Here is a 17,040-nt window from a genome sequence, read left to right as displayed (position 1 = left end):
CGTCCTTGTGTTGCCGTCGGCGGTGTTTTCTAGGTGCAATAACGTTGCTTACTTTCACAGTTTACATCGTGTATGTAGAGCTGTAGTGACAAGTCTTGGATGGGGGGGATTCATTCAATGTCGAAAGTATAGAGTGGTGTGTGCCAGAGTTGTCTTGCGGTCGATACGAAGGACTGTATTTCGTAGACTGGTACCAAAGGAGTCTAAGTCATTCGAGTTGTATTGCAGTTAATGATTAGAATCGACCCTAAATTATTCCCCTCAACGAACTGCAATCAGTACATATCTACCGTTACGTCCAGACTGCCGGTCATACAGTATCTAGTCGAGTTATTTCCCCGTCTTGGTTGGAGTATTTTGCCTACATACTGGGTGGGTACTGGTAGTGATGACTGCGTTAACTGTCTGGCACATCAGTACAGAGGAGTGAGTGCAGTATTGCATCAACATAACAAGAGGTGAAATGTGAAGCTGAGCGCGTTTTTGAGCAACCGGGCTAACCTTGCCCGTCTATGCAGTGTAGGCTTCATGAATCTAGACGCATGTGTAGAGTACATTGGAATTGCCTACCGGTGGGTTTCCATCGGTATAAATGAAATGATATCCGTTACAGAGTGTACGAACTACTATGGGAATCCTATACTCGTAGGGGTTGGGTAACGGTTACAAAGTTGTAACGTTATGAGCAAGTGAGACGTGGAGTATATTGGTCGAGAAAATCCACATCAAACGATCTCCTTTCAACCGCAAGTTGCCCCGACGCACGTGGCTTCGCAGACCACGAAACTGGTAGCGTCGGTGCCGACCCGCGCTCCAGCACTACGGTTTCATCAAACGAGATGGGACGTTGCTCGCAAATGCCCTTGACGCACCGGTACATACTGTACTTGTGCACGGGGTACGTGCGTCTCCACAGCCATCGTGGTGGCAACCATCGACGCTAAGATCAAACCATCTTTCATGGTGGTAGTAATGCTAAGTGCAAAGAATCGAATGGACCAGCGAGCGACTCGGCCCTTCGAGGGGGGCAGTAGTGAATTGAAGACTAGGGCCCGTTGACCTGCGGTGTTAATACCACATGAGTGGTGACCCTGTGTCGCTGACTGGGATAAGCGGAGGATATTTCAATCTTACCGCACGCCCTATGATAAATGTTCTGTACCGTCAATGGTAAGAGTAGTACATGGTAGTACCGCGGCCTAACGCGCGTACGTTTGGGAGTTAATTCCTCGCAGTGGTTAATTCTCGAACCTTCACAACAAACTATACTAGTACTAACGTTACAGTAGTTTCATTTTCCATACCGGTAGCTTCAACTTGGTAAGTGTGGGATCATGACACGGGGCGCCCCCAGTCACTGTCCAACTGCGTAACTTGACTCTCCACAACCATCCGCTGACGTTACATCCGTTGGTAATTCTTGAACTTCACGCAGCAAATCCAACATTTTCGTGACACTGTCGACCGTGGAGCTTCCATGGATAGTATATAGTTGTGAACGCTATTTCGAGCGAGTAAACAGAATGTACTAAGTTAACTTACATTATTGATGACAAGCGAAACCGTCGGTCGACGTAACTGCGACGCGTTGAAATAGCACAGCGCCACGACGACAGCATGGCCGATAACCCCGACGAGTGCAAGTTCTTCCGACCTGAACACGGTTCCCAAGAAAGATGTCTGCGCAATTCCACCCAGGACCTTCGACCGTCGCAGGTCGCTCAATTGCACCGCGTGGTGAGTCAGCAATCTCCAGACACTCGACTCAATATTTGGTCGGCCCTTCAAACGCAACCGAGCGCCACTTCCGTTGATTACGTGCACGATCTGCTTCGAGTCAGTGCCTACTTGCTCAAAACATTCCCATACGAGACGTGCTCGGGCTATCAAACGTTGACGCAACTCCACGCGAGTTTTACAGCACCGTGGGATCGTGGGGCGCTGGACGCCTTGCTCGTCTCGATGCACGACCTTCCCACACTCGCAGCACTATTCCACAGCGTCGACTTGTCAAGGCAATCCGTCATCTTGGACGTAGCTGCCGAGTATCCCACACCGTTTGAGACGCTCTTGGGATGGTGTTCAGTTTCACCAGCGTCCCCGACTTTATTGCATTCGACGTTGGCAATCGTGGCCAACACAGACCACTTTCCGCTGTGGATGACGCTCATTGTAAATGTGCCTTTATTGCACCTGGAACCCTTTTTGAATCTGCTGGGGTCGTTTTCGTCTGCGGGGCAGCTCGAAGACCTCGCCAGCGTGTTCTTGACCCAGTCTGACCCGAGCGCCCTGATTGAGCCTCTTGTAGCACTTGCAAGTCAAGGCGTAGCTTCGATCCAATCCTTGCTCCCCCACTTATTCGCATCGTCGATTGCTCTCGTGATCGTGTCACTGCATCCCCTCTTGGCGTCGCTTGAAACTTTGGCAAAGCACTTGTCGCCCAACGAAGACGTTCTTGAAGACGTAATTACCACCATCAGCTACTTGGAAGTGTCCTTGACCGATGCAAATCACGTTCTTCAGTTCGCATCCGCGTTGCCTGATCCGTTGCCGTTCATTGCTTTTGTTCTGGTGCTGGCCAAAACCCACACTCAGCACCTGCCACGGTGTTTCAACGTGTTTGGCCATTGCAACACTAACGACCAACTGGAGCTTGTGCGCCTCTTCCTACTAGACGACATAAACGTCACCTTTGGGATTGCGTTGGTGCAATTTCCATTGGCGCAATTGAGTGCCCTGTTGACCATCACATCCACTTTGCCCCCCAGCGAGCTGCACTCGCTCGCGCCTTACCTCGAAACGCTACATCCCGATAGCCTCGACCCCCTGCTCACACTTCTCACCCTGCCCGACCTCGTGCGCCCCCATATTTACACCATCCTCGACGGCGTAGACTCTCCATTTCGGCTGTTGCAGTCCCTTCAGCACCTTTGGTTGGACGCTCCAACTATAGTGGACCCTACTCTTCGACTCCTAGTCCGCTTCGGCTCGGATCAAAAGACCGCCCTCGCTACGACCGTTCTCCACACGTCTGACCGATCGTTAAACTGTCGCGTCCTTGGTTTCCTCGCGGCACCCCCCGGCGAAATGGATGCGCGAGAAGTCCTTCGGCTGCTCCGGCACGTTCCCTCGTCGAGCTACGCCACCCTGGTTGAGCTGTTTCAATCCCCCCTTCGATCCAAGTTGGAACTGCTAGTCCTATCGGAGCTGCTGGAGGCCGTGACCTCCCCCGTCACGATTCAAAGTCTCCTCCAAGCCTTGATTCACTTAGACGAACCGACATTGCATGCTTTGTTCAATTACTTAGAGCATGTACCGGATTCGCTCATGCTCGTGGAGCTCATGCAGGCGTTCACAAGTGCTGACGTTCAGCTGTACCTGGATCTAGCTCTTGGGCTGTCACAGTCTATGCTTCGGGAGCTCAACGGCTTCATCGAGGGGCTGGACACTTCCGGTCGCGCCGCTTTCCTTCGAGTTATCCCCAACCCCCGTCGGAACATTTTGTCCCGGTATATGTGCCGTTGTTCTTCTCCCCATACACTGCTGCGGTTTTTAATGGTTCCTCGTTCGCTGGTAGGTTGATCATGAGTGTCCACACGTTTGACAACATCACAATCGGCAACATCCTGAGAGCGCTGGAGCACCACTCGTGGGACATCCGGTCGCTGTTGGTGGAGCAATTTCGTATCTTGGACGATCCAATGGCACTGGCGCAGGTTGCGGCGGTGCATGAATCGCTAGGCGCGGACCTCAACACTCGCGACAGCTTGGAAACGTACGCCATGATTGCTAGCTACTGCTCCAAGTCTGTCCAGATTCAACTCGCGGCAGTGCTGTATCGTCTCGCAACGTCGGATCGAATCGACTTGTTGACGATGTTACGAAATCACGCGGAATGGCTGCCTACAGAAGCCATCGATGCCGGGTACCAATCATGTGTTTGTCTCACGATGTGTTTTATGATTGAACCGTCCATAGATTTTGGACGGAAGAAAACATTGCAAGGCTGTGTACGCTGCTACTCGGGCACAATTCGACCGTCGCCACGCATCTCCTCCAGTTGCTCGGCAAGCTCAACGCCACCTTCCACGAGCCATTTCTCACGACTTGCCAGAATCTGTCAGGTGACATGGCATATTTTGTGGAGATATTTCATGGCGCAACGGTGTCCAATGTTCGCGGCTTCAGCCCCCTTTTATTTGGTGGAGACCTCCTGACAACCGTGGACATCCATCGACTGGCCAAGTGCGTCCGGAAAATGCTCCACGCGTCGTTTGGATTGGACCTGGCGGTACAATTGCTGGTGCAATTCCCAAACATATCTTCGTTTTTGCGCTACTTTGACCGTGTTGGCACGTCTCAGTCGTTGTTGGTGCATGTGATGGCAATATTCCCGACCGCTACGGTGGCAGTGGTGAGATTTCTCGAGTCGCTCGACATGGACGACGCTGCCTTCGTGATGCGACGGCTCTTGGAGCTGCCCCGCGACAGCAAAGTTCGGTTTGAAGCACTGCTTCATCAGCCAATGTACGGCTAATGCCCTCGCAAATTTCACGGGTTTTATTCCTAGGACACGGCTCACAGGCCGAGAGAAAGCGTTGTACCTCAGTGTCGTGGACGACCACAAATTGGTTGACCAGTCGATCTCGACAACGATGATGAAAAGTGTGTCTGTGGGTGCATTTTTGCCGAGTTTGAACTTGCTGTGGAGCTGCGACGACGTCGAGTCGAAATCGTTGTCCCGGAAGCTGAAACGTGTGGGGCAAATCCCATTTCGGACGGATTGTCGAAACCAGACAACGCCCCCAGTGAACGTGGAAAAGGAATTTTACACGCTTTCGATGGAGCCCAATCGGGATTTTTCCTTGTCGTTGGCGTCGCAGTTGCGCGAGGCGGCTCCCTCTACTACCCCCCTGAGCCCCCTTTCTGGCCCATTGACCGACAATCAACTAAACAAACCCGACATTATGACCCCCACCGAAGTTCCTCCACCGGCGCCAGATCCCATTCAATGCATAGACAGTGACGAGTATGAGAGCGATGACGACGACGACCAATCCGCTCCGTCGAAACCGTTGTTTGACCATGTGCTTGCAGACAACCTGCTGGAAAAGCATCCCCTCCACACTTTGATTGAAGAAGATTTGGACGCAGATGGTTTGCCTCGACTTCACATTCCTGGTCGGAGAAAACGCCCGACTGCCAGATCCATGCGAGGACTCATGCCAGCGATCCAAAACATCGCCCCCCAGATAGGAAAACGAAGACCGAGCACGTCCCCGGGGTCCCCCTTCGAAGCCATCGCACACGACGCCAACCTTATGCGATGGCCCCCCACGCGAATTCAAGTGGCGAGAACCCCCGAAGCGAAGCGAAAAGTGTTTGATGCAAGGGTGCACAAGAGTATGGGAACCCTCGTGCTGCCGGTGTTGAAGGGCCAGCACGACCTTTCCACCATTCGCCGCACAAAGTCATGCACAGGACTGTAGGTTTAATGCGTGAAACTACAATATCGTGATGCTTTGTATGCTTGAAGTGTGCACAACTACGAGCATCTACACTTGGTATGACAATCTGTCTACAAACAGATTCGGGTGATATCAGTGCGCAAGGGCACAAAACACTTGCCAAATACAGTGTACCGGCAGGCCAATGTAGCAAATACAAAGGTGGCCCTTATCGCAACATTCCGCAACGACAGTTTTGCAGCATTTAGGTTGCAGTCGTAGGGGGTTAATCGGTCTTGTTTTTACTTGCACATTGTATACAGCTTACGTTTTAGGCGCGGAGTCTCCTGTGTTCATCGTTTACTTCTTCTAACGTTAACGGTATTAGTAACTGTTACCGAAATTAACCTGAAAAATGGTGTAGTAAGGTGATTCATGTAATTCCCGGCCAGCTTGGCCTACTTTCTGAGTGCCACAACTCGCCACCCTACGAAAACATGCATTTTGAAGATCGTGACGAGCTTTATAACTTTATGCAGGTCCCATCATTTGTATCGCATGGCCAATTTGCACGTCGAATATTTCTAAAATTGAAATTTTCCCATGTGAATTTAATTCCCCGCCAGGAAATCACTTGAATAATGTATGCCCAAATCAGGCATACATTATTTAAGTGAATAATGATAGGTATAAAGTATTCAAGTAATTAAATTTAGAAGTGCAACTAATATAAAAACTGTATAACATGTCCAACAACCTCAATATTAAATGTTACAAGTATTTGATGCAAGAGTACGTAATTTTGTCTAATCATAGTCCATGGATGATTGTGATTGGGCATTTGCTGGCCGGGAATTACATGAATCACCTTAGTAATTAATCATACGGAGGGTATACCAGTAACAGTTAGTAGAAATGCGGTGGTCTAAATGATTTTATCTAGATGTACGTACAGTAGTAGTAATTATCATACTCCTTCGAATGCACAGCCAGGGGATGACAGGACGTGATGTATTATAGGAGCAGAATAGTTATTAAAATGCCCCCACATTGTATGAAAGGAATTACTTCCTATTGATTTGATAGCGAGGATTGTCATTGTAGTGTACAAATACTCCGCAATACCGTAGTAGTGTGCATTTTACCCAAACTTAGACTTGTGAGTCATTTCGCCAAATACACTGTAGTATTCGAGGGATCCATTTGATCCAATTGAAGCTTGTACAAACTACTATACCATGCTTATGTTGGCCCCTTGTACACTTCACGATTGAGGCAATAATCCCATCGGCTAGAGGGACGGACGCGACTGCCTATTCGTCGTCGCTGTCTTCGATTTCAATGATTTCAATCGGTTGTTGGTGGGTGGATATATGGCTCACGCGCGCCGGTTCCGGTTTCACTGCAGCCTCATCGTTGTCGTTGTTGCGTACATCCTCCCCATGTCTGAGATTGTCCTCCTCGACGTTTTCACCAGCGGCATCGGTGGTGGAAAGTGTCGGGGGGGGGCTTATATCGACGGGTTTGGGAGTATTTTTTCGAGTGACGTGTGCGACAGCGTCCGGCCCCACGACGCTGAGAAGCGGGCCGAGAAAGATGTCGCGGATCACATGGAGGTCACATCCAGCATCGAGAAATACTGCGGCGCAGAGGGCTTCGAAGCCATCGGCAAAGATCTTTGGCATGGTCACATGGGGCCGCTCCGAACTCCCTTCCGCATGCAATCGCTTGAGGTCGGCCAACTTGTCCACGAGAAGCGGATCCAATCGCATGGAGCCCGTGAGCATGATCTGGTCGATGTGGAAGCAAATGAGCGCGGCTTTGCCGAGCGCGTCGTTGCTCACGGTCGCGCCTTTCCAGTCGGTCAACGCGCCAGGCTGCCACGTCGGGTGCGCAATATATGCGTACGTCACGACAAGGTACTCGATCAGCGCATCCCCCAAGTACTCGAGCCGCTCATAGTCGCCCTTCCACACAACATTGGTTGTCGTTTTGTCGGCATGGATCAGCCACTGCGCCACGGATGGGTGTGTGATGGCTTCCTATATATATATATATATTTATATATATTGTAATTTATGCGCGATAAAGTTTCAAAATTTGCGTGGTTGTTTGTCGAATTGATATTGAATCACAGTGTTCTGATTTTTGGTGAGGATACTTGTCGTTTCTGTAAGAACCAATCAAATAATCCACACAAAATTGGATTAGCCAATACCGTCGATTCGATTGATTCGATTCGACAAGGTGTGGAAATTCGTATCGAATCCACTATTGTGCTTTCGAGTGACATTTCGTGTGGTGGTTTCTCGTTGGAATTTAAATCGATTTGATTGGCTACTTCAGATGAGCTCAAAATTATTAACCAATCAAAACCTTCTAAATGAAATTCAACCAATCAGATCGAGTATGGATCGGTTTGGTCGGCGCGATTCGATTGCACCCCCTCCCCAAATTTGTATCGAATCCACTATATATATTGCTTTTCTTTCAAAGTTTGGACTGTCGTTGGTGCTGCTACTACATATCTGCCAAGTCCATCGATCGATCGATATTATTTGTACGGAAAGTTGTAAGGAAAAATAAAGCCAAAGGCCAGCGGAAATGCCCATGTACAGACAATAATTGAAGTCGCACACTTAGTTCGCAGTGGATTGGTTGACGTGTTGATTTCCTGCAATCTGATTGGTCAAAAAATGGTTCTGCCGATATATTTTTTCTGCTGTCCATTTGTGTCGATACATTCGGTACGTCGCTCCAATGTTGAATAATCACAATAATATGTATACTCTAAAGAAAACTATTTCGTTGTGAAAATATTTGAAGCATCGTGAATGGAAAATATATCTTTGTCACTACAGTACTAGCTCGTACTGTATTTTTAAAAAAATATCAAACGAGATTCCGTGAGTTTTTCATACTAGTATACTAGTATCAAAGAGTAGAAACACTTTTTTATTAAAAAATCAAAATATTTTGGTAGAAATTTCTGGGCAAGGTACTTTTCAAAAAAAATATCAAACGAGATTCCGTGAGTTTTTCAAACTAGTATATCAAAGAATAGAAACACTTTTTTATTAAAAAATCAAAATATTTTGGTAGAAATTTCTGGGCAAGGTACTTTTCTTTTTTCAAAAAATTAACAACAAATAATAAAAACAGGTGCTCATGAAATTCAATGTATATCATATAGGTAGGAGGAGATTACCAAAAGTAACCGCTTGTCCTTGAAATTGTACTTTAATGACGTTTGAAGCAGGTACATGCGCTCGGGAATGTCGTCGTAGCCCAAATGCGTGAGGTCCCACGTCGCCTAAGTAAGAAGCGTCAGCAGTCGTTGATTTGACTAAAACGCGTCCATCAATATATATTAAATATCATTGCATAAGTAAGTATAACGTGTACTAGTATCCAAAGGGAGCTATATGGTGGATGCGGAGCAACTGTATTCACAGTAAATCACAAATCGAAGGGACGCTATTGGCGAATCCAATTTTGAATCGATCCGATTGGCTCTTATGGAATAAATTATATTCATCCAATCAGAATTTCCAGAAGTGACATTGAAAACCACGCGAAATTATTAAGACGTGGATACTATGAATCGTACTAGCGAGAAATCACAATACATATTTCAAATTTGCAGCAAAAGCGTTGTTGAACCAATATCAACCACAGTAACAATGGTAGGTGGTTTATAGGTACGACTAAGTAGTACCAGATCACGGGGAGTTTCTGGGTCCACTTGGGCTGGAACAGGCTGGGGCAGGCAGTGGGGAAAGTACGTTCTGTTGTAAACTTGGGGCGTCTCACACACCGAGCACCCCGTCCACCTACCCATATCCAGTCAAAAAATCGGGAGATTTTCGACAGAGCATGCAACGTACTCGAGGAACGCCCGACCCGCCACTTCCCCCGCGCCTTCAATATACGCCCCGCAAGTCGACTCCAATACGTCTGCAATCCACTTCAAATGCGCAATGACAGCATCGGGAGTTCGCCCCATACAGCTTGGAATCCACGTTCGAAATGGGCGTTGTTCAAAGTCGGCGGGGTAAATCATGTAGTGGTGCAGCATTTTATCCATCGAGAGTTTGCACAGCCGGTCGTTGCGGATCATGTCGCCTCGCAGCATGGACAACGTGCCTTCCGACTTGACGTCGGGGCGGTTCTACAAAAACATCGTGGTGACCATACCATGATATATATATATATATATATATATATATATATATATATATATTCCAACGTGACATGTACACTATTTTTTGTCCATTTCGAGGATTCAAAGTTTAGTTTGTAGAGTGCAAAACCAAAACTTGACAGATCCATTGACCAAATAAACCCAAAAGATTATACATTGTATTCAATATGCATGCTGAATCAAATGGTCAAGAAACAAAAACGAAATCCTCTTCTTTTTTTTATTAAATATATATATATATTATCCTCGTGCAACCTTTGCATTCGGATGTGGGCGTTCAAATACTTATTGATGACTGTACGTACATACATATATGTTTTCAAATATATTTGGTTGGAAATAGATAATAATGTAGGAAAGAATACATACTAGTATTTTAACTTTCAGCAACGTTCGTTACCCACAATCATCATCGACGAAGAATGGATTTCGTGACTCGGGCACACACAAAAATATATTATATACCCAATATGTTGGCCACATGCACACACAACACTATATATATATATATAAATGTATCATATGGCAACCTGGTACAGCCACCACGTGGACTCGAGTTTGAGAAAGCAATCGCCCAGCATTTCCAGTCGTTCGTAGGCCGGTTTAGTCGTCGCTTGCTCCAAATACTTGACGTGAATATCACGCCCCACGGCAAACATCAACGTCGACAGCTGGCACTTGCGTTCAAACTCAAACAAGAGCGGCAAGAGCCGAATCGCTTCAAAGTACTGCGACTTGCGCAGCGATAAGATGGACGTTTGGTCTGGAATTAGCAGCCGCTCCTTCAAGTGGCCATACTCGAGGGGCGACGTGCCTTGTTCAAGGACGTATCGGATTAGCGGCACGGCCGCGGGGATTTCAATCCCGTGCACGAGCGGCTGCTCCGGGGTCGACTTGAGCAGGGCGTCCTTGGTGTACCACCGGCCCAAGATGGGCACGCCCGGCGCTATAATTATCAATATATATATATATGGTAAACCATACACTGGTGTTACGATCTTGTCGAGGATTCGAATAATCGCCACTCAATCTCGAGAATGAGCAGAATAACCATATCGGCACACAATCGATGATCGACCAATCAAAACACAAGACATGAATCAAGTAGCCAATCAAATCCAAATCAACATCAAAAATTCGTGTGTGACTTCAACTCGTGCGACACTGGACGAATATTTTACATATAAAAGTCTGTACATTGAATATCGATCGATAAATTTGGCGAATCCGAACACAAAAATCCAAAGTTTGGGTAAAGACAATAAATACTGTATTGTGAATATTCGCTATACACTTGCAAAATTCGCGTGGTTTGTCAAATCAATATTGAATCACGCTGGAGTTGTGATTGGTTGTTGATATACTTGTCTTTTCTGTAAGACCCAATCAAATAATCCAAACAAAATTGGATTAGCCAATAGCGTCGATTAACGTGATTCGATTCGACGGGGTCTGGAAACTTGTATCGAATATACCACAATATCATCATCATCACCCTACCTGATTTGGCCCGTTGAATCGTATACGACCAATACTGATTGTTGGCCACCACCCGGCGTGCCACGTCACCGACCAACACGGGGGTGATACCTTGCACGACATATGCGACGTCTCGGCGTCTATTGGACACGAAAATCCACTCGTCAATGGCCAAACCGTGGGGGGTGGTCGGCAGAGGCCACGCCGGTCGAAGGAGCGCCGTTTGCATCAAATTATGCAGCACGGCCCAGTCAATGTCGACCCGTTCTTCGTCTCCACCAAGTAGCACTGGCACGACGATGTACCCCTTGTCATTCTTGGACGAAAATGCAGCTTCCACGTCATCGTCGCGGTGGTTGGCGGCGGCGTCCACGCCGTAGCAAATCAACCGCATGAGCATCACATGGAACTGCAACGCCAGAACCAACTCGGCGCGGGGCAGCGTCACCTGCTTTGGGTGCGTCGACATATGGACACTTTGCACGGCGGGCGTCATCACGTGGCTGGTTTTGAGTTCAAAGCGCCACGACCCATTTGTTTTGCCTAATTCACGATCGATTTGATAGTACAAATTTGCGGCGGGGGTGCAATCGAATCGCGTCGACCAAACCGATCCACAATCGATCTGATTGATTGGTTGTTGAATTTCATGGAGAAGGTTTTGATTGGCTAATCATTTTGAGCTCATATCTGAGGTAGCCAATCAAATCGATTTAAATTCCAACGAGAAACCACAACACAATGAAATTTCACTCGAAAGCACAATATTTTCGTTGTTTAAAGGGGTTTTCGTTCAGATGGTTGGTTAATGCGTGTATTTATATTATTCCACACTGGACGGGACGAGCCTGTTGAACGATGTATCGAACTATTAGTCAAGTCGATATATTCGAAATTCGAGTGTTTGGGTTGTGCTCAATCGAATGAGCAGAATCACCACATATCGGCAGACAATCAAAGATCGACCAATCAAAACCAAGAACTCTAACAAGTGGCCAATCAAATGATCCACCCTTCGACAATTCAACACCAAAGTAGTATGTGACTGAAATTAATGTGATACTGGACGACATACAAAAGTCAGGACAACGAAGAATCGATAGATTTGGCAAAGAATCAAAAGTCAACCAAATTTTGGGTAAAAGAAAGACAATACCAAATGGGCACACGATTTCGCCCAAATAAATAATTAGCCAATCCGAAATCGCCAAAAAACATAATTAGCCAATCCGATTGCAGGGGAAAGTCACCGTTCAACCAATCAATCACCATCAACTCATTCGTGTCTGACTGGATTTATTAGTGTGAATATTTAAAACTGGAGCGACGTGTCGAATGTATGTATCGACACAATCCAAATGTGCAGAAAGAGTCGCGACAGAAGCATCGAGCCAATCAGATTGCCGTAAATCATCGGTTCAACCAATAAACATCTAATTAGTGTGTGACTAAAACTAGTGTGATGGGTATCACGGCTGTTTGCATGCAAAAATCAATCGATGGGTTTGGCAAATCAGCATAAAAGTCCGAATTTTGGCTGAAAGACAATATGGGCATCAATCACTTGTGTTGGACACTTTTTGTGCATACAAATGTCAATAACTTTATAAAACACATGTGATCGATGGATTTGGCATCCCATTTTGCACGCACAATATACCTCCGTAAAGGGGCTCGGTACACAGGATTCCGTATGGCATGCCGCCCAGCCCGTACAAGTACATGACTGCCTGGTCAGTGTCTTGCGTGAATTTCGATTTGATAGGCGCGAGGCCCATCTCGACGGCCGTGGCGGCGGGGATGTCGTAGCTGTTTTGCGTCTCCAGCTCCATGTCTTCGTCCACCGACTCCTGGGGGATAAAGTTGCGGTTGACTAGGAGCTTGGACTTGAACGATCGATCAAGGAACCCCCGTTTAAGCAATAATTCCACGGCTTTGTACGCGGCCATGCATTTCGCTTGCTTGGCAGACACCACCTACGTAGGACTTTTATTTATTTTTTTAAACGTTTTTGTTTATTATTATTTTATTTATTTTTTGATTTTTTAAATTTAATTATACGTCCTTTTATAATAGGACGTCCACGGATCATGCTCATCCATTTATGTATTCCTCATTCGATGATTGATCTATAGATATTGTCAAATCCGCTCCAATATGGACAACTATTTTGTAGAATGAGATTGAAACAATTGGATTTTAGAATGTCCTAGCCAATCAAAGTGCACGAATGAGAAATGTCATCCAATCAACGACTAGGATCGTTTGACCCCACAGTTTGACCCAGGCCAAAATGTTGATCTTGAAATGAGTATACCATACATTGAATAAGCTTAAAATCTGCCCCAACACGCTTCTCGAATCAGCTGCCAAGTCCAAATTTCAGCGAAAAGGACAATATACAGTAGTCTAGTCGATTCGAATTTGGAGTGGGCATCTCTATTGGAATGAGCAAGCAGACTAAAACAATTTAAATAAAAAACGTACATTTAAAATATTTCTTTACAACAATCGACCAATGAAAACCCAGCAGATAAATCAAGTGGTGGCGAATCGACTTGCTCAAGTCAAATCGCTTCCACCCAGTCCATATTGAATTTGTGTGTGTAACTTCAAATAGTGTGTCATTTATTCAATACAAAATGTCAGTTCAATCAATTTGGTACAGCACCCCAACCATTCAAACTTTGACTACAACGACAAGAACACCTCGCTTTTTCAGGTATACTAGAATGTGTGTGTACTAGAATGTATGTTTTCATACCTTTGGGGTCAACAACACGTGCTTGACACGAAGCATCGACGGCAATTTCAAACTCGCCGAGTACAGGAACTTTCGGTGGTTGTCGGCGTCGTCGTCGTCGTAGTTGTTACTAGTAGTAGTACTAGTAGACCGAAATCGCTTTTGACTGTCGTGATGCCGGCCCACCAAATGGCGCTTGATCACGTACAACGGGCGGTTGTCGTAAATTTTGATCCCAGGCAGCGTATGGCAAAACGCAGTCAAGAGCGCAATCGAGTTGTCCAACGTCATCTTCGCCTTGACGTCAGCATGGTACAGTTCGTACCTACATTCCCCAACAACGTCATCAAAGTCCAGGGGGGGGGCTGGGGGAATGGGGGGGTCGGGGGGGGGGTAATACATACTTGGTGCGACCGCCGTGGCCACCGTGGTGGTGGTGGTGGCTGCCATATCGTTGCTTGAGACGTGGCATCACAGCCTGGTCTAGTGTTTCCTGATCGTTGCCGCCATTTCCATTGTCCAGACTTAGCAACGTCGCCATCTTGGTAAACAACGCGCGGTACTTTTCGAAATCCAACGGCGTATCTGCGATAATGTACTTGAACACTCCATGGTCTGGATGTGCGCCTACAGGAGGAGCGAATGGCCACATGAACCCAAGAATCGGCCCACAGTACATGTATTACATACAGAACTGGTATATGTACTACAGTACTAGTATATGTTAATCAAGTAAAGTATTGGTAACACCAAAATTCAATTGTGTAGGAAATGTGCACCATCCACAACGAAGTAGTGTATGACTTTACAAATTAGAGTGATTCCAATCACACCACAGGACACTCCATATTGTTTATATTCTAAACTGGAGCGATATATATAGAGAGAATATGGAATCGACACAACCAACAAATGTACAAGCAGCATCGGCACAAGGATTGAGAGCCAATCAGTTTATTGCAGAAAAAACGAGCCACCCCATCGAATTAGGGCGATGTGACTTCAATTAGTGTGATACCAACCACCACTGGATAGCGCTTTACATACAACAAGTTAGTACAAAGAAGAATCGATCGATACTAGATTTGGTCCATTAGCCCAAAAGTGTTCAACTTTTGGGTAAAAAAGGACAATACGGTTGCGAACTTTTAAACTGGAGCGACATGGACCATGAATGAATGCATGCACCCAACCAAAGGAACTATATAGCAGCCTCGGCAAAAGCATTTTAGCCAATCAGATTGAAACCACCATGAACACATTCAATTAGTGTGAAACTTCAATTACTGTGATACTTGAATTTTCACACTAATTACATGTTGACACCTTTTTACATACAAAAGTCAGTACAACGAATATCGATCGATAGGTACATACATATGCGCGATTGATTCAGCACAAAAGTAGTCCACATTTTGGGTAAAACAAAGGCAATAATCGAGTCGACGTTGTTGCTTGGTTAATAGGACAAGAGTAATGCAACGACGTACGTTGGCGAAAGTCGAGCAGTTTGTGGGGATCCACCACTTCGTCCATCGAAATCACCAGCCCGCACAGCGCGATCTGGTCCACTTCAGTCGACAAGGCCGTGGACACGAGCACTGGATTGCGGCCGTCGTTGAACCGCCCTTCCACGTCGACGGCTTTCAAAGCGCCGTTGGTTGCTGCTTCCCCTGCAATACTCGCTTGACTACCACCTTGCAGGCTACAGCATGGCGGGTACGATGGGAAGCATGCCGTCATGTACTCGGCCACGACGCGGGTATGTGCGCGCCGTTGCATGAAGATCCAGCAGCGTCCGCCGTGGCTTGCTGCGTTCTCCATGTACGCTCCGACCAAATCTGCCGCTTTCTTGAGCCGCGAGTGCGTGGCTTGCAGTCCCCCGTGCTCCGTCTGCTGCTGCGTTACGATCCAATCCAAGAACGACCGCGTCGACTTGACGTCGGCATGGTCTGACATGTCCGACGCGGCGGATATGACTGATGGGGCTTCGTCCGATGTGGTCAAGAGGTTGATGGAGTGCGCGTCCAGGCGTCGATCGTTTTGGGAGAGCAGCGCTTCGTCGAGTTCGTGGCGAAGTTCCAGTTCGATGTATTTGAGAAAACACCATAGCCCCAGCTGCTCCAACACGGTTTCAGCGGCGTCGGCAAATTGCTTGCACCGGCTTTCAATCATCACGTCGTACTGCGAGTTGGTGCTCCCGTTGCTGCCGAGCGCCAATAAGCTCGCAAGCAATGCCTCGGCGTTGCAGTGCAAGGCATTCGCGCCACGGAGAAACTCCACGGGGTGGCCCACAGTCCCCGTGTAGTTGGTCGCCTCGTACTGGAAGGTTTCGACAATGATCGGGGCGATTGTTGCACGCTTTCGAAATGTCGGCTGGGTGATGCAAAACGCCGACACGAGCGGGTACAATGGATTGCTGCTTGTGGGTAAATCGAGCTCTGACAGCGTCTTGGACACCATCGCAAACAGTTTCGGACGAGTATGCCGCGGCTGTTTGGTGTATTTGGATGCCAGGGTCGCAGTGAACGTCGCCGCCGTCGTGAACATCTACATGGAAAACAATCACAGCGTCATCAATCGCATATTGCGCCATCTTGTCGTACTTCTTCGGTATCTTCCACGACAATCAGCGCCACATTCGCGTATGAAAGATGCCCCAGCTACACAACCAGTATGGTCAGTCCAAAACAAATACAACGGGCACAACTGACATGAAACAGGTTGGACGCAATCGCGGGGGACACACACAGCACTCTAGCATGTGCACACTCGCGCTTCGAGTATGATGCATCTCGCCATAGGTGCTCTGAGCTCTCTGACGCGACGACGACCTTTGCCGAGCACAGACGCGTGACTAAGTTGAACACTTCGGTCGTTTTGGCGGCACCGGACACGAGGACAAGCGCCTTCCCCTCGGCGTCATTGAGCAGGGTTTCCCGGATGAGGAAAGCGGCCGCAAAGGTCTTGCCGATCCCGCTCTTACCGCTGACGAGGACGTTCTGCTGCCGCGCGAGGGCGAGCATCTCCTTCTGGTGCTCCCCCAACGACATGACGGCCTTTCTCTGACTGTGAATGGTACCCGGATAATAATGGATTATCCGGATACTCATTACACCAATCACAGCAAAGCAAAAAATACTGCCAAACGACTGGTTGAAGGTCTT

The 17,040-nt window shown here is 47.3% G+C and overlaps 3 protein-coding genes across 5 annotated transcripts in view; 2 read left to right on the top strand and 1 right to left on the bottom strand.

Annotated features, from left to right (window-relative positions):
- The window catches only part of H257_16901 (hypothetical protein), a gene marked incomplete at both ends in the record, with an annotated part of 3,408 nt that extends 3,322 nt beyond the window's left edge, over window positions 1-86 (top strand). The window contains one exon of the mRNA XM_009845514.1: window positions 79-86. Within this exon, the coding sequence (XP_009843816.1) occupies window positions 79-86 (8 nt within the window). The remainder of the gene's footprint in view (window positions 1-78) is intronic.
- A 1,531-nt stretch (window positions 87-1,617) lies between these two features.
- Window positions 1,618-5,518, top strand: H257_16900 (hypothetical protein; the record flags this gene model as incomplete). The annotated part of the gene is made up of 4 exons (XM_009845513.1): window positions 1,618-3,509; window positions 3,578-3,925; window positions 3,979-4,527; window positions 4,571-5,518. The coding sequence occupies 4 exons, from the start codon at window positions 1,618-1,620 to the stop codon at window positions 5,487-5,489; spliced, it is 3,708 nt and encodes a 1,235-aa protein (XP_009843815.1). The 3' UTR covers window positions 5,490-5,518.
- Window positions 5,519-6,568: 1,050 nt separating this feature from the next.
- On the bottom strand, window positions 6,569-16,932 carry H257_16899 (hypothetical protein). Of its 3 annotated transcripts, XM_009845511.1 has the most exons (12): window positions 16,588-16,932; window positions 16,480-16,536; window positions 15,364-16,423; window positions 14,278-14,500; window positions 13,895-14,198; window positions 12,791-13,106; window positions 11,152-11,673; window positions 10,182-10,597; window positions 9,335-9,618; window positions 9,166-9,280; window positions 8,656-8,760; window positions 6,569-7,489 (listed from the first exon to the last, which is right to left on the bottom strand). In XM_009845511.1, exons 1-12 carry the CDS (start codon window positions 16,924-16,926, stop codon window positions 6,761-6,763), a joined length of 4,470 nt encoding a protein of 1,489 aa, XP_009843813.1. In that variant the 5' UTR covers window positions 16,927-16,932; the 3' UTR covers window positions 6,569-6,760. The 3 variants fall into 3 exon arrangements, with proteins under 3 accessions (XP_009843813.1, XP_009843812.1, XP_009843814.1); XM_009845510.1 differs by lacking the exon at window positions 6,569-7,489 and having other exon boundaries at window positions 8,560-8,760; XM_009845512.1 differs by lacking the exons at window positions 6,569-7,489; window positions 8,656-8,760; window positions 9,166-9,280; window positions 9,335-9,618 and having other exon boundaries at window positions 10,130-10,597.
- Window positions 16,933-17,040: the final 108 nt, after the last annotated feature.

The sequence above is a fragment of the Aphanomyces astaci genome (assembly GCF_000520075.1).
Source record: "Aphanomyces astaci strain APO3 unplaced genomic scaffold supercont1.94, whole genome shotgun sequence".
Taxonomy (NCBI): Eukaryota; Oomycota; class Saprolegniomycetes; order Saprolegniales; family Verrucalvaceae; genus Aphanomyces; species Aphanomyces astaci.
The sequence above is the reverse complement of the archived record's forward strand: the minus strand, read 5'-3'. Positions and strand labels throughout refer to the sequence as shown.

Bases quoted from the DNA above. Each gene is read 5' to 3' on its own strand.
- H257_16899 (XM_009845511.1), bottom strand. From the start codon at position 16,926: ATGTCGTTGGGGGAGCACCAGAAGGAGATGCTCGCCCTCGCGCGGCAG. The intron at 13,107-13,894 runs GTATGAAAACAT...AGTCCTACGTAG, and splicing joins ACGTGTTGTTGACCCCAAAG to GTGGTGTCTGCCAAGCAAGC. The intron at 9,619-10,181 runs GTTGCCATATGA...ATGTTTTTGTAG, and splicing joins CCACGTGGTGGCTGTACCAG to AACCGCCCCGACGTCAAGTC.